The sequence below is a fragment of the Seriola lalandi genome, unplaced genomic scaffold (genome assembly GCF_002814215.2).
Source record: "Seriola lalandi dorsalis isolate HSWRI2012SDOR001 ecotype SW California unplaced genomic scaffold, Sedor1 jcf7180002054885, whole genome shotgun sequence".
In the NCBI taxonomy this organism is placed as follows: Eukaryota; Metazoa; Chordata; class Actinopteri; order Carangiformes; family Carangidae; genus Seriola; species Seriola lalandi.
The window spans coordinates 3,668,731-3,685,922 of NW_019525437.1; the positions used below are offsets into that span (position 1 = coordinate 3,668,731).

At 40.8% G+C, this 17,192-nt stretch overlaps 1 protein-coding gene across 1 annotated transcript in view; it reads left to right on the top strand.

Annotated features, from left to right (window-relative positions):
• The window catches only part of gmds (GDP-mannose 4,6-dehydratase), a 181,063-nt gene that overhangs the window by 125,901 nt on the left and 37,970 nt on the right, over positions 1-17,192 (top strand). The window contains exons 8-9 of the mRNA XM_023428985.2: positions 15,746-15,864; positions 16,770-16,866. Coding sequence (XP_023284753.1) covers positions 15,746-15,864; positions 16,770-16,866 — 216 coding nt within the window. The remainder of the gene's footprint in view (positions 1-15,745; positions 15,865-16,769; positions 16,867-17,192) is intronic.

Consider the following 17,192-nt stretch of genomic DNA (forward strand, 5'->3'; position numbering starts at 1 on the left):
AGGAGGCCTCGGGGCCGACCAAGGACACGCTGGAGGGATTATATCTCTCGGCTGGCCTTGGAACGCCTCGGGATTCTCCCGGAAGAGCTGGTGGAAGTGGCTGGGGAGAGGGCCGTCTGGACCTTTTTGCTGAGGCTGCTGCCCCCGCGACCCGGATCCGGATGAGCGGGAGACGACAACGACGACTAAGTCATAATAGATAGGAACTAGAGCAGCAATTAGCAATTATTTTCATTCTGTTGAATTAAAAATATTTGCTATAACAGAGAAAAGCAGCAAATCCTCACATATAAGAAGCTTAAACCAACGAATGTTTCACTTTTTTTTTTTTTTTAAATAAGTTGTTTTACCGTCCAGCTTGGAGATGTTTTTCCGACCACTGTATATATTCTGTCTCTCTGCAGATGTTTCCCTCTCTAGGAAGTGAGTGCTCTGATATTACATTCTGCCGGCAGTTTGTGGTGTACGTTGAAAGATATATAAGTAAATCTAAACATTCAGTTGGTCTGTGAAGTCGAGAGGCAGCGTTCACGTCGCCCTCCCCCCGCTGATGTTTGTTTTTCTTCCTGCCTCTTCAAAGAGAGCAAAATAAATAAAGTGCTTTTCTGGCCCAGCATCACTCGTCCCCCTTTGCTATCGATACCTTCTCTCTGACAGCCGGGGATGTGTGTCCGTGTGTGTGTCCGTGTGTGTGTTTGTGTGTCTATGTGTGAGAGAGAGAGAGAGAAGAAATGGGTTACAGTATGTTAAATAAAGCACAGAGAATCTGAAGTGACTATTTTAAACACCTTTCACATCCTCTTTAGCCCCTGTCACTGTCTATTCATAACCCAGCTATGACAGATTAGCTATATTTAACGTGACTTAAATGGTGTCTGTGGGTATTTGTGTGTGTGTGTTTGTGTGTGTGTGTGTGTGTGTGTGTGTGTGTGTGTGTGTGTGTGTGTTCCTGCCCCCCTTTTCCCCCCAAAAATGGTAACACACCCACACCAAATGAGAAGACTCCTTTGAGAAATGTGTTTCACATGTTCTCACGGTGTAAAAATGACGCTATCGCCCGAGCTCCAAGAATCAGCTGCTCTGTCCACATTATATGGAGCTGGGCCCAACCTGTGGGTGGGTGTGTGTGTGTGCGTCTTCATGTGTGTGTGCATGCATGGACGATGTCGTTTCTCAGTGCAGTTTAGGCTTAAATAGTGAAAGACGGTCTTTATGGGACCCCTTCCCTCCCTCTGGTGAAAACATGGAAAGATTGTTTACTGAGGACTAACTGTTCATACAGCCAGAGGTCACAGTCAAGTTCAAGTGTGTGTGATTGTGTGTGTGTGTTTGTGGACTTCCCCATGCATGTGGCTATGTTTAGATGTACAAACACGCTGATAATATCAAAGGAATGGGTGCAGGCTTGATTGATGCTCTCATATCAGTTGGAGGTGGGCGAAGGAATCTCTCGTCTTCCTTTACAAACAGTCTTTTGCTTCTTCTGTCTACATGTTTATATCATCTGTAAGATATTGTTGTCTCAGGTTGGAGCTGTCGTGTACGATAAACATCCAGTGTTTTAATCAGCAGCAACAGTGGGTTGTTGTGAGAAGAACAGAAGAAGAGCTGTGTTGAAAGTGAAGAGGATGAGATGAAAACACTGAATTTAAGACCTCAGAAATGATATAGTGACTTCTTACTATCAAATATGTCGGCAATACATCGTAGGAAAGCATTTGAACTGCAATCAGCTCTCGTTCTGTTTGCTACACATGCTAATAAAGAAGCAAAAAACAGTAGCGAAGTCAATATAGAGTTTTATTATGTTCTTACATCTCGTCAGACTAAAAACATTACTGTCATTATCAGTTAAGTTAGGGATGAAGGCTATATCCACACTCAAAGGTTTTTATTGTAAAATGATGTTTTTAACACAAAAACAATCTCCGTCCAGACGAAATGATATTTCCTCTAACATGCGTGAAAACACACATCACATGACTGTTTGTGATTCGTTATCCGTGAGTCTGATGCCGTTTGTTTTATTCTGAAAACGCGTCACGTGATAGGAGCGTGACGAATCAGGGAAGGATATGTTGTGACCGATGATATCCAATCAGGAAGTGAATGTGGTTGTCTTCGTCATTGTTTCCAAAAGTCTCACTTTCTGTGAAAAGTGAAAAGTGATATGTTTTATAACTACAGCTTAGTATCAGTCCATCCGTCCGTCCCTCTGTCCCATTCTTGTGAATGCAATATCTCAAGAACACCTTGAGGGATTGAGGGAAGGTGTCTGAGCTGCTTGTTTATTGCACATTGTGGCAGTCAACTTCTTGCAACATGAAAACATAACAACTTTGCAGGGAGACGTTAAATTCATGTGGGAATTGATTTATCTGCTCCTTTTAAAAAAAAAAAAAAAAAAAAAAATCTGGGTTAACATAACGAACCATAAATTTTGCTATTGCTACATAACTAAAATTAGCATTCACAGCTGTTTACCTCCCAGTCGAAGAAATGTTGAGCGTTCAGCATTAAACTTACTTCCTTTATTCACCAACAGCTGTCTCCAGAGGTGGAAAGCAACCCTGTTGTTTTGCTTCTATTTCTATCACTTCTATTCTTCTACTGAAGTTAGCATGCTAACCAGCTAGCCCAAGCACAGTCAGTCAGTCTCTATCACTTTACAATACCGAGTCACAAGTAGGTGCTCAGAAGACATATAATACCTCTTGTCTTAATGCAACGATGGCCGAAGTGCTTGGCAAGACTGGTGAGTAAACGGCTGTTAATGCTAATGTTAGCTATGTAGCAATAGCAACTTACAAATAGCTCCTTTAAATACAGTATACCGTCTGCTAAGTTACACTGACAGGAGTGATTTAGTTAAAAAAAAAAAGTTGATGTATTCCTTAAAGTCGTCTTTCCCTTGGACACAGTTGTGATTTAAAACCCACCAGAGGCATTACTGTGTGAGAGAGATGTTTTGGACTGACTGTGATTGAGTGAAATCTCCCTCGTCTGTCAGACTGTGTGACCTCTTCAGGGTAACAGGCTGCTGTCTGTGAAAGAGCATCCTCTGAGGTTAACCACCGCCGTGTGGCCCGGCCAGCAGAACATGGTCAGAGTGAAACAGACAACGCCGAGGTGTGGTCATCTCTGCGTCATCCCGACCGTGTTACAGCAGGGTGTGCGTGTGTGTGTGTGGGTGTGTATGTATGTGCGTGTGCGTTCAGAGTGAAGTCAGACTGTAAATATAGCCCTGTCTGTCTTCAGCTCAACGTTCAGACAGTCTGTGTCTGACGAGGAAAAACGCTGCAGTCTCTGACTTTTTTGGTCAAAACACAACAGGAGAGAGTGGAGGGAAGGAGGGTCAGTGGGGGTGAGGAGGAGGAGGAGTGGGAGAATGAAGAGAGTGTGTGTGTGTGGGTGGGGGGGGTAAAAGGGAGGGGGGGTTAATAATTTCAGCCATCTCTAAAAATAGGGGCTCTGTAAAAGAAAAAAAAGCTGTTCTGCTAAAAATCACAGCTCCATAGCAGCCATTTGGATGATGTGTGCTCCCTGAGGTGGAGCCTGGGAAAGTTAGCTGTGCGTACTAGCGTGTGTGTGTGTGTGTGTGTGTGTGTGTGTGTGTGTGTGTAAATGTGTGTGTGTGTGTGTCCTAAATTGATTGATTGAGGGTCTTAGTTGCATTTACACAAAGAAGAGTTGGAAAGTTCTGTTTCGACTGATATGGCCTGCCCTGGTTTAACCTAGTTTGGTTTGCCCTGGTTTGGTCTGGTTAGGTCTGGTCTGGTTTGTGGCTCAGCCAAATCCACCCCTGCCCTTCACTGACTCACTACAAGACCATCAGGGATTGTGGGACGTAGGCAGACGCGGAGATGAAAAAAAAAAGCCCAGTCCTTATACGAGCAGAGAGATGGTGGTCAAACATAACTGAGTAAAGTCGCATAAAATATGTTGGAAAGGAAAACTCATTTGTTGAAAACTTCTCTTCTCAGGAACTCGGGGAATGTTAGCCCACCAGTCTCCATTTCAGTGGTTTTCCAACTTGATATCTGGTCCCTCTGGCTGCCTGTAAAAAGCATGCAGGCCTTCATTGTGCTAAACTGAGATCCATTTAAATGTTATTTTTACCAGCTGGTTTATCTGTACTGGTTTATAATGGGTGGCAGGACTTAGTCACTGAGCCTCAGACTGAATGTTTCTGCTGGCCCAATTTGAGAAACATATTTTTTTGTGTGTGTTGTTACGTTGTTAAGGGCAATCACCAGAGACTAGTGTGCAAACTCATGTAAAAGGAAATATTGTTTCATGCAACATAATGGCATTAAACAGTCTGAACAGTCTTTGAATCTAATGAACCTGCTACATTGTTATTTTAAGGACATTAACTTTATATATGGTTTCTGTCACACTCTGTAATTTCCTTTTTTATTAGCCAAGACAGTGATGAATGTAAAGTTTAACCCCAAATATTTATATAGTCAATTCTTTTCAATAATGTACATTATATGGTATAATAGGTTACATGTAAGCACTATTGAGTGTGCATCAATTATAAAAGCATTAGAAGCTTGTATTTGATTTATTTGTTCATTTGTTGCTTTAGACAAAAATATTAGTATTTAGTTTTTTTTTGTGTTTGTACTTTAACACATGAATCATGAATTTTCATTCAACAGTAGCCTTTGTTAGATATATGTTTGTGGTTCAATTTGTGATAAGGTCTTTGAATCCCATTTTTTGTGGACTATAAAACAGTCGGGCTGCTTTTTAAAATTAGCAGGTATCAGTTATAATACTTGCAATGTGGAATTGAAACCCTTTTTATTACCTTACTTAAGGTAATATCACCATTTTTTAACCATACACTTTAAATAAAGACGGACGTAGCCGCCGTGACGTCACACACTGGTTTTTGAAGAGAGGCTTTGAAGCTCAGAGTTGGCTGCTCCACCGTTGCCATCTTGGCAGTGCCTGACTCCGCCCCTAACTCCCGGCTAATCCAAAAATGGTCAAAGAGGAGGGGTGTGTCGAGCCAAGACCTCGGTGCATGCTGTTTTTTGGCAAGAAAATGCTTACCCACCTGTCACTCAAAGTGGCAGTGGTTTTGTACCAGGCTGTAAACATGTTTATTTCTGCTGTAAGGTTGGATATTTTAACATGGGAGTCTATGGAGACTGACTCACTGTTGGAGCCAGACTCTAGTGGTCATTAGAGGAACTGCAGTTTTTTGTTACTTCAGTGTTGGCTTCATTTTTCAGCCCCGGAGGTTGCCGCTTGGTTTTAACCCACACTATACTTTTTCTATTTGACAAAATATGACTGCTCACTTCACCTCCTGTAAAATAAAAACACTGACAAAATAAAGTATCGTCTAAAATTTGAAAGGTTTTCTGATTCAAATCAGGAAATATCTGATTACTTGTTTGACACATTTTTGGTCAGTGCTCAAAAACACAATAAAAAGCATCAGAAAAGGAGAAGTTGTACTTCAGACTTGTCTTAAACAGCCCCTCCTCCCTGCACCACCCACTCCATAGTGTCAAAATGTTTGTACTGATGTGGACTGTCTGTCGGTGTTGTGTTCTGCTGTGGAATCGTTATGTGATATGCTGTTTAGAGAGGCAGGGAGGACTCAAATCATCTGGTTTATGGGATGCCACTGTGCATATTGATAGAGTTACGTGTATCCTGTCAGTCCCAGAGTTGTAGGATGTGTGTATGAATGGACGTGTGTTACATGTGTTACAGCGCGGGCAGTAAAAGAACAAAAGGATCCTTTGAGTGCAGAGTTTCAGAGGAAACTGTCAGACGTGTCTGCGCTTCTCTAATCCGGTGTTTGGGATTATCCTGCACTGTTATGGAATGCTGTTTAACACACACACACACACACACACACACACACACACACACACACACACAGGTAATTTCATACACTCAGGTGACAATGCTGTTGTACCAGCTTGTCAAATGGCTGTAAGCGTAAACTGTCTACGTGATGAAGACGGTGCTTGTCCCGCCTCTTCTCTCTGAGCCCGGTTGTCTTAAATTACGTGTTTTATATTCTGTAATAACATATTTGACATGATGATGCAAACACAATGACAAAAACATAGCGCAGTTGTGTATTCTGAATATATAAATAAAAATATAAAATATGTGGATGATGGCGAAAGACCATAAGAAAAACTGAAAGGTCGCAGCAACTGTTTAAACTGCTCCTCACACTTGCAACACTTTGAGAATTTTAAATAACACATCTTTGAAAGCAGAAATACCAGGTTTTGTTTTTTGTACAGTTCATATTGTGCATCCTAGGATGAGTTACCAAGCATGTGTATTTATTTTGTATTTTGTATTTTAGTGTAGCCAAACACAGCACCGGTGTTCTTTCTCATTGACATGTTTTACTAACTGAATGACTATAGATGATTCTTCGTTGTTGGCAGAAGTAAACAAGTCACCACTACTGTAGTTACACCTTGCTGGTAAACTCAGGTATATCTCTGTATTTTCACATCTTAACACTTTTTCATCAGTTGACATTAAAATAAAGGTTATAAATTATGACATTTTATATTTTTTTATACATTATATTTTTTATTTTAGACTACCAGATGCAAGGAAAATGTTTGTCATATATATATATATTTATTTATTTATTTATTTATTTAATGTGAATTGGAAAAAAAAAAACTATACTAATTATGACAGAAAGTTGTGTTACAACCTAAATATACATACTTGTTAATGATGGAAAAACAACCTGTCCTGGGGCGCCCCGGTGGTTCACCCAGTAGAGAGCGTACCACTGAGGCCTAGTCCTTACCCCTGACCTGTGGCCCTTTGCAGGATGTCATCCCCTCTCTCTCTCCCCAACTTCCCCATCTCTCTTTCACTGTATCTAGAATAAAGCATCAAAGCTGTGTTTTTTGGTGTTAAAAAAATTGTTGGTTTAGTGTCGGCGAAGGACAAGAATATGTGTTTTCAAGTTTAGGCTCCTTAGTATGGACAAGTCTAATCCACCACAGCATCCTTTCATGACAGTTGGCCTCATGTGCTACACTTTGCTATGGAGGTAGTATACAAACTTATATGAGGATAAGATTGGCATTCAACCGCTGGCCTGGTTTTAAAAACTGAAACAGCAGTCTAGAGGAAGTTCCCCGCGGTCCTTGTTATTCTCTGAATTGTTGTGATGCAAATAAAGTCACATGTAATTAGAAATGAGATTAATTTGAAGTTAAATATAGTCATATGTAAACATCTACAGTAGTGAGAGGTTATCTGCCCTCTGGTATCAGTTCTGGGGCCTAGGTCATTCTGCATTCGTAATTTCAATACTATTTGCCTAATCTCAGTACAAGATGGCTGCAGATGATTGCCAGCGTATCCGGGAAGTAGTGGCCTTGATGGATGTGGGTCCGAACATAGCGGCTGATAACACCAAGTTGTGACGTACGTTGAGCGAAAGACCGCGTTGGAGCTGAGATGTGACGTCGCTGTACTTGTTAACGCACGTGTCCGTGTGCGTCCACGTGAATGTCTTGTATCATAGCTGTAAGTGCAGGTCATTAATCTCAGTATCAGTGGTATGAGGCGGGGCCGACAGGCAGGCAGACTGGGGCTGCGTCTGCTCCAACTGAGGCCTTTCCCCCTGGCCCGCGCCAAAATAAGAACACTTTTCTTCTTATTTTTCAGGCTTTAACATTCTTGTCTGGCAGCTGTGCAAGCATGTTGTGGAACAGAGCTGAGAACCTCTTAAGCTACAAATGATCTGGAAAAGCCGACCCCGGTCGAGCTCTGTGGCGGGGAAGACAGGAACCTGCAGCTTCTCTGAAACTCTCAGCATTTCCATCAGGGCCTGATGTTTACATCAGAAGCCGCAATGATTCAGGCAGATTAGAAGTTAAAGGCAGCCAGTACATATGTGCTACCATGTAAATGGTTTCTTTGAAATTCACTACGATCTGCTTTGATTTGTGCAGGAATTTGAACAAATCCCTGTATTTGTAGCTTCATGTGAAAGTGGCTTTGTCACATGTTTGTATGTCTTGATGAGGCAGAAAATATGCATGTGTATGTGTGTGTGTGTGTTTTGTGTATTTGCTCACATCTGGTATACCTGTGTGTGAAACCCCGGGGTTAATGGCATTAGCAGGCCGTGATTGGGGCTGATGGCTTTCTGCGGCCATAATAGCAGCTCCATTAAGTGTTCACTGTGAGCCATTCCACATGTCAGCTGTAGTCAAGCAGCCGGAGACGGAGGACCGCGGGGGCCGTAACAAGGCTGGGATACTGGGAGGGAGGTGACAGAAGAGGAGGGAGGTCTAGATAAGTCACCACTGAAGATGTGGTTTAGCTGAGTTTGGTTTGTTATTTTTCCCTAAGAAACACATTTCAGCTTTTTTTTTTGTCATGAATGAAACCGAGAATCAGGATCTGATTTCAGCCCGAGGACCGTCACAAAAATCCACCTTGCTTAAGTGTTTGCTTTGAGACACGTATTGGCTGGACCGGCCATGGTCCAACCAATAAATGTAGACCTAGTGTAGTCTTTACCAGCCTCGGAGATGCTGTTCTGTGACAGCATCTACCGCAAACTGATCTACAGAAATGATTGGATAGAAAATGTTAGGACCTGAACAGTACATCTTTTGCAGTGGTGAGAGTGAACGTTGTGACCTTTCCTGCAGTATTCTGAGTCAGCAGGCTGCCTTTGGTTTGTACCAGGGATTTTCCCGCAGCGTAGTAGCTTTGGTTGTAGACCTGCTCTATCTGTGCTCTATCTGACAGGGGCATGTGGAAAGGATTAAATATAAAGCAGTTTCAGAAAAAGAAAAAAAAATAGTAGCAGCCACCACATTGTTCTGTTGAAATGAGTGCTGAATCCTCATCAGTTAATTCATTAGCCATCTGCAGATTTGTTTGTTAAAAGCTGTATATTTATTTTATATTTACACTTTATACCGTAAATGATATACCGAATATTTACCAGCTGTGACAGCATGTGGCTGGTACTGTTTTACCTTGTGAGTCAGTGCGTGCGTGCGTGCGTGCGTGCGTGCGTGCGTGCGTGCGTGTCATCATGGCAGAATGTGGTCCTGGAGACACCTACTGTAGCAGGAACTACCTACCAGGAGCTGCCTTTATGTGTCTGTCTGTCACCGCTGTTGCGTCACAAGCGCTGGAGATGCAGTCAAGAAACTTTACAGGTCTTTAGTTTGGATCAGGGTGAAAGCTGATTCCAAAGAAGGGTGTGGCACAACCCAAGACTACTGAGTAATAATGTAGTGATGTAATAATAATATAGGAATGACTAATGACTAGTAATGGGTTTTAGTGTCAAAATGTTGACAGGCGGTTCAATTCATACATTCAATTTAATAAACTTTATTTGTTCTCAGGGGGCAATTTAAAGGGCAAATAGAGAAGCCATTAAAAAACACACAAATACACAACAAAGAACACACCACCAGTGCAACACAAACTGTACACATTAAGGAAAACAAAAACAAAACAAAACAATGACATGAAGAAAGAAACAACCTGTAATATTTTAATGAGAAAGACAGTTACTATAACGACATGGGAGAATGACATCACTCATGAAGGCAAATAAATAACTGTACACATAAATAACTGACTGTTCACATTTTGATAATAATTTGGCTGTATGACAGATAGTATAAGTGCACTAAAAGGTTATGTAATATATACAGTGTAGTGTGCATATTTGCATATGAGGTATATGAACATGGATGAATAGCAGCTGTGTGTGATCCCAACACAAGATGCTCTCTTTCTTTTTGCCATTGTGCATTTGGACAAAGGATTTATGTTGCAGCAGGTTTCCTTAATTACCAGCCTTTCACTGTCAGCTAGTGACGGACATTTCATCAAATCTGATCCCTTTGAAATCCCAACTGAAAGGTTTTACGTTTAAGCGTATAAGCATGTTGAAATAGTATTGGTGTGGTCCTCTGTTACATGTTTTATGGCTGTCTTAACACTTTATTATCTTATCCTTTGGATAGGTTTGTTTTGTTGATTTAAAGAAAGTCAAAAAACTTGAAAACCTAGGATACACATGTATCATCTAGCTAATTGACTACCAAACCCTAAAGCCCTATAAACCCCTGTAACAGTATTGCACAAAGTTAAACTGAGTATCAGTTTATGGGTAAAATAAGCAGGTGTGAAGGTCACGTTGTAGTTGATTAAACAACTACCAGATCATTTTTTTTTTTTTCATTTTGATCATGTTGATGTAGAAATTCTGTAAATCCAGTATTTCCAAGAAACAATCCAGCTCACTGATTTGCAGCATTACTAAAGATACTGGGACAGCAACCCCAGTACAAACAGCACATGATGCATCATACTGCCCAGTTGTACTTTAGTAATAAGTGAACTCTGAGCTTAACAGATTTGTTTTGTAACCAGATGTAAAAATGGATCCAACCTTTTGTCTGTATTTTAATTTTCTGGCCCCGGTAGATGCCGAATCATAGATACAGATTTCAAAACATTCCCATCAGAAATGTATGATGTCACAGATGCTACACATCCATGTTTTTCTACAGTCTCTGAACAAAACCCAACATTTGAACTTTGGTCACTATGTTCTCATGTCCCCCTGTGTGTGTGTCTGTGTGTGTGTGTGTGCGTGTGTGTGTGTGTGTCAGGATATAATTCAGGTAAAGGGGTTCAGGGTGGTTGCAGGGGTCGGTGTCTGTCTCTGAGCCCGGAGTGGAGTGTGGAGTGTGTGATGGGGGTCATCCTGTGGCCATGTGAACAGGAAGGTGCGGGTTCAGTGTGAAGGGCTGAACCTCTGAGCTGTTTATCAGATAGCTAATGAAGCAGAGCAGTCCTGAGAGAGACAGAGGGAGGGGGAGGAGGGGTGGAAGAGGAGCAGAGAGAGAGAGAGAGATGGGGAAAGGGGGCAAAAGGTAAAAGGACGAAGGGAGAGAAAGAGAAGGGTGGAGCGATGTAAAGGAGTTAAAGAAAAAGATGGAGCAGTTAAACGTGGGAATATTCACAGCGCTGCTCTTCGCTGTTATCGCTGAGAGGAATAAACTGCATTCTCCCGTGATTTCACTGAGCTTAATTCCCACTGCAACGAGGAGAAAATACACACGATATTATTTATTACGTTTCCTGGTTAAAAATCAGCAGAGGCCGTATCACTCAACTCCTGCTGTAAACATTTTCTCTGGCTGCAAAGAGAAGCCAAGCTACAATCCCAAATCCCATCATCACAGCCATCCAGTTTACTACCGGCTACACATTCATCAGCAGGAAGACTGAAAAGAGAGCGCTTCATTACAAGTTTAAATAATCAACCGGTCAGATGATCAAAACAGACTCGCAGTGACGTCGTCAGTGTTGATGATATTTCACTGTTTTCACTGACAATTAATTAGGGGTTGAATTATTTTGAATTGTAGAACATGAATTCACCTCAGATTTAAAGTTTCGCCAGATCTAAAGCGCATCTATATGTTGTTTTAAATTTTAATATTTTTTTATTATTTTTTAGAATATTCTTCAACATTGTTGTGTAAAGTGAGCTGTGACTAATGATCATCCACATTATCCAGACATCATTTTGTGTATTAAATGTTTAATTTTGAAATTGACCCAAAAATAGTTTAAAAAAAAAAAAACAAACATGTTCAATTTATAATGATATATAATTTTATAAGCTGAAATGTCAACTCTTGTTTGGCATTTTGCTTTAAACATTGCTGTAAAAATTAGATATCTAATCTAATTCTAATTCCCACGTTGCAGAGGGAATTTGCAATGTTTATTTTGAAAGGGTGCACTTTGTTTACATTCAAACAATATTTATTTGGCTGATGCTTTTGTCAGTCACTTTGGACAAAAGCATCAGTCAAATAAATGTTATGTAATGATATATAACTTAAAGTTGATTTGACTTAATTGTCTAACTGCTAATTGAGTTTCTGTACTAATAATATGATATTTTCTACATTTGCTGAAATGTTTCTTTGCTCAATCATTTGAAGAAAAAAAAACTCACCTTGTTCATGTTTTTCTTCCCGACTTTTTTCTTTATCTGTTCAGTGATGAACTGACAGTCAGACTAATGTGCTCTTGTGAGATAATTCAATTTCCTTGTCAATTTAACAAGAACAAAATGCAGAGACACAGATTCTGATGAAGCTCTGTTTGTGGAAAAATGAACACGCTCCGATTGGTTCGTTCCACTGTCAGTCACGCGTAGAGGTGCCGATATGGGCTCGTGTAGCAGTGTGAGAGTCTGGTTTGTTCATCAGGGGCCAGAGGGTGAGAGGTCAGAGGTCAGGCTCAGGGGAGCCATCAGCCTTGAGCGGTCAGGTGACCCTGAACGATCCTGAGATAGGACGGCCTCGCCTCCCTAAGGAGGAGCATTCCATCACCGCTAGTGTGTGTGAGAGAGAGAGTGTGTGTGTGTGTTTGAGAAAGAAAATAGTTCATATAAAACTTTGTCACAACAAACCTGTTCTGAGAAGAGATGGGCTGATTAGTTTTTTGTAGCAGAACAAAATATCCGTCGCTTGATCCATCAGTTTTTCTCACTGACATTTTTGTCCAGAGCAAGATGAAATTCAGTATGGTCCCCAAAAGTGAATTAGGTGACCACCACCACCCCCCCACCCCCACCTGACCTTTCCTCTGTTGCCATTTTCACAGATAAGCAAGTTGTGCTTCAACACACAAAAAATCTTATGAGAAGATTCAACACACTCCTGATGGACCTTTACTTTGTAGTGCAGCAGATAACTGCAATAATCTTTCAACTGTGTACAAGCAGCAAAATTGTGACCATTCATTTGAAATATCCCACAAGCCACTTGAAATTTCAAAATTTCAAGATGGCCGCTCTCTCTGGCATAGGAAACACATATTTTACCACAGAATTTTACCCATGAGACGAATTTCAATGATTTTGCAAAAGAATGTTTTTAGACTATGAGGATGTCAATTTCACAACTCTTATATTTCCTCAGAGATTTATTTGTGCAATTTCTAAAGTGTAATGTGAAAAATTCTTCATAAAACACAATGATTTACAGACCATTTATTATGAATGATCTACCAAAAGTTCTATAAGAGTCAACAGTCTGCTTGTTTACTTGTCCTAACATTAGCTTGCCAGGCTAACTCACTAGCGCTAGGCAAGCTAGCAACCCTTTTTGTGAGTAATACTTTTCCGGAAGTATGCTTTCATTTCATGTGGTATATTTCGCCTTCTACATTGGTAAAATATATGATTTCACACCTGTAGAATTTTATCCACATTTGAAAGATTTCCCTGAAATATTATCTGTTAATAAATTTTATCTGCTGTGCTATTTGCAGCTATATTTCCACGAAAAATTATATGGATATTCAAGGTCCCCAGAAGATCATTTTCTTTGATTTTTCTTGACATTTCTTTTCTCTGGTCTGACTGACTGATCTTGACCAACACCTTGGTTCATCTAATAGTGTTTATCCTAATATTTTGATCACTCTCTGACATTTCCTGTAGCACCAGTATATGGCAAAGAAATCTGCTTATGCAAATGAAATATCTACTGTAAATCTAACAGGCAAAATGCTACGAAATAGAAAAGTCATAAAAAAGGTTTTTCCATCGTGTGCTTTTATTTTGTCGGGTGTAATGAACTTCGAAGCTTCCAGGAGCTGCTGCTGGGAATTTTGGGTTTTTGGTTCTTTTTTTTTTTTTTCCTGTGTGACTGTGTGAGTGTGCAGAAGACACATCTATGAGTACTATTGCAGAGGGAACACAGGATCTGCTAAATGTGCAGAGTGAGACAGCCAGCTCCAACTTCACCACATAAAACATACTGATGTGGCTGGCTGGAGCACTTGCACACACAAACACACACACACACACACACACACACACACGCACACACACATACACAGAGACACACTCCATTCAACACAAATCCAAGTAGAGCAAATAAAGTGGGCTGATGTGCTCCTCAGAGTGTAGAAGTCACCTGAGTATAGACAGAGGAAGCCAACTCTCCTCCTTCCCGTGGTCCTGTCTGAATTACAGCTCTGCTGTGCTGGAGAGAGCTTACAGCTTTTTAAACTGTGTAAGCATGACATTTTAACTCTTCATCTAATCAGGTCACTTAACCTATTTCTTCTTCTACCATTTCTCCCTACAGTATTTCAAACAATGGCTGACTGGTCTGTGAAAAGCTTTAATTGTGATGCATTTAAAGGAAGTGTTATTTTTTCATAACAAAACAGTGAGATTTCTACTTGAGGTTGTGTTGCATGATTATTAGTGTAAACCAGTAGACTGATTAAGAAACTAATTGAGAAATTCAGAGACAAATGCTGAAGCAAAACATCTTGACCTTCATGACTGTTCATGGTAACGTAAACCTGCTGGATATAAAGGAGGTTTGTGATTTCAGCATACATGTTTTTTTTATACCAACAATCTGGACCAGGTACAGATGCTGTAAGAACTTAAATAGATTATGGTCACAATGGTTAAAATCACAAATATACCCAAACCTGTATAACACTTTAAATGTAAACATATGCACTCTGAAGACTGGCACTTTATATTTATTGTCCTTTTATTTGTTTTTTATACTAGGTTGTTTTTTGTAACTGTGATATATTGTGTGCAATATGTTCTTTATAACTTACATGCACCAATCAGTACAATCAGTAGAAATTAATTTCATTGTATGTTAAAGGCAATGACAATAAAGGCTTTCCATTCCATTCTATTCTATTCTGTTCTATTCTACTCTATTCCATTCTGTTCCATTCTATTCCAGTCTATTCTATTCTGTTCTATTCTGTTCTATTCTTTTCCATTCTATTCTATTCTGTTCTATATGCTTTTATACTGACTGACTTCTGTCAAGGCAGAAATTGCCAATAGTCCTTCTTGGACGTTCTGTCTCTGTCCTCTTCACTCGTGTCATGCCTCAGTACATGCAGACATTAGCTTTATTCTCTCGGTCTGTCCGTCCGTCTGCCTGTCTGTCCGTCCCTGGTGAGTCTCTTCTAATCAGGCTGGATGTGCCAGGGGTCAGCATCTCTGACCTGCTGGCTCTGGTTCATCATAAATATTATGGGACCACGCACAGACGCCCTCGCTGGCTGTTTAATATAGAGCTGGGTCCATTAAGGGACCCAGACTATCAGCTTTCACTGGGGTACATAGGCTAATAATAAAGTTGCCTGCACTGTGTAGTTAGAAATACTGAAGTCAGGATGTTGGAGGATGTCATAGTTTTATTTCTTCAACTTTATCGTCTCCTTAATTTTGCCATTAAGCTGTTGGACTGTGTTAGTTTTCTGCAAATCTACGTGTCTGTGTGTGTGTGTGTGTGTGTGTGTGTGTGTGTGTGTGTGTGTGTGTGTGTGTGTGCGCGTGTGCATTCATGGCCACGTGTGTGATTTTGTGTGTGCCAGCAGCACATTGGGCCTGTGGGAGTGCTCCGTCCTCCTTTCCCACAGTATGCGTCCCATGAGCCCTGGCGGTGACGTCAGGACAGAGGTACAGGCGAATGCCCCCCTCAGAGGTCACAGGTTCACTTCCTGTCTATCAGGATTGAGCTGGGCAGCATCCAGTGTGAAGCGCCAAACTGTCTTTATGATCTCTCAGTCGTTTAACCTCTCTCTCTGTGTGTGTGTCTGTGTGTCTGTGTGTGTGTGTGTGTGTGTGTGTCTGTGTCTGTGTGTGTGTCTGTGTCTCTTTCAGGCGATGTGGCTGATGCTACAAAAGGAGGAGCCAGAGGATTTCGTCATAGCAACAGGGGAGGTGCACAGTGTGAGGGAGTTTGTAGAGAAAGCCTTCAAACGTGTGGGGAAGACTATTGTGTGAGTACACACACACATGCACAAACATACACACATACAAAGTCTTTGAGTCACGTCTCTGTAAAAGTCATGACAGCAGTCTTAGCAGGTCAGACATAGCAGCAGCATTTCTGTATCACTTCCAATACGGCTCAAATCTGAACTGAATGTCACGTAAAGGTCACAACGTGGACGAGTTTAATACCAAGAGATAAATGTGCATCTTGTTCTGCCTTCTTAAAGTTAAAACCAGTCTAATAAAACAAAATTATGCAGATAAGCCCGTTTAAAGATGTTCCTCGTACATTAGCAGAGCTTAAAAATTGTTATTTCCTAGCAGCAGTAAGGTGCAAAAAAACTTCAGAAATCCAGTTACTCATCAGACCAAGTCCTAAATTTCAATTTTGATCAACTGCTTATGATATGAACATGTTAAATTTCTTAATATATAAATGAAGTGACAGTCACAGCCTAACGTTTCTCCATTTTCTTCTCTATTCTTTGGTCCTGTAGGACTAGAAATACTAAGAATAGAACAGAGATAAACAATAAATCAAATTCATTCCTGGTGCAGCATGTAAGAGAATTAAGACGACTCTTCTTCTTTGGTATTATTTTGCATACACAGTGTCAACAAAGGCACATACATTTCAAAACTGATATATATTTTGGAAACTCATTAGAAAGCTTCTGTCACTCCCTCAATCTCATTCACCTCTCTGTTGTTGGTGAAGGTGTGTGTGCATACATGCCTGTTGTGTTGAATCAAGAAAAAAAAGGGGGGCAGGTGACATGTTTTGTCTGCACGAGACGTTAAAGAAACAAACTGCACGAGGAATCACCGGGGAGACGGAGCGACGTGCAGCTGAATCTTTGAACAGCTGTGGGAAAATGTTCCCGCCTGTTTAAGGTTTGTCTGTTTCCAGGTGGGAAGGAAAGGATGAGAAGGAGGTCGGCCGCTGCCAGGAGACACGGGTGGTACATGTGAAGGTGGACCCAAAATACTTCCGCCCCACCGAAGTGGTAAGTCAGGTTTCTCCCTGTGTTTGTGTGCGTATGTATGTGCTGTCTAACTTTACTTACCTTATTATTTGTATGTTTGACTTTAGAGATTTATAAGAATCAAAAGTCAAACAAAAAGTTAAAAGTTTTTCCGGTGTTTAATTTGAAGTGTTGATCCATAAGAAGATATATTTGTGGTTTTAAGAACCAAAAACCACCTCAGTGTAGTTTTACATCTCCTCTCTCAGGCTTCTCTCTGGAGCTCTAGTAACAACAGGTCAGTGAGCCAATCAGAAGAGAGGAGGCTCTGAGTCTCTGAATGTTCTTACTGAATGTTCTGAGTGATT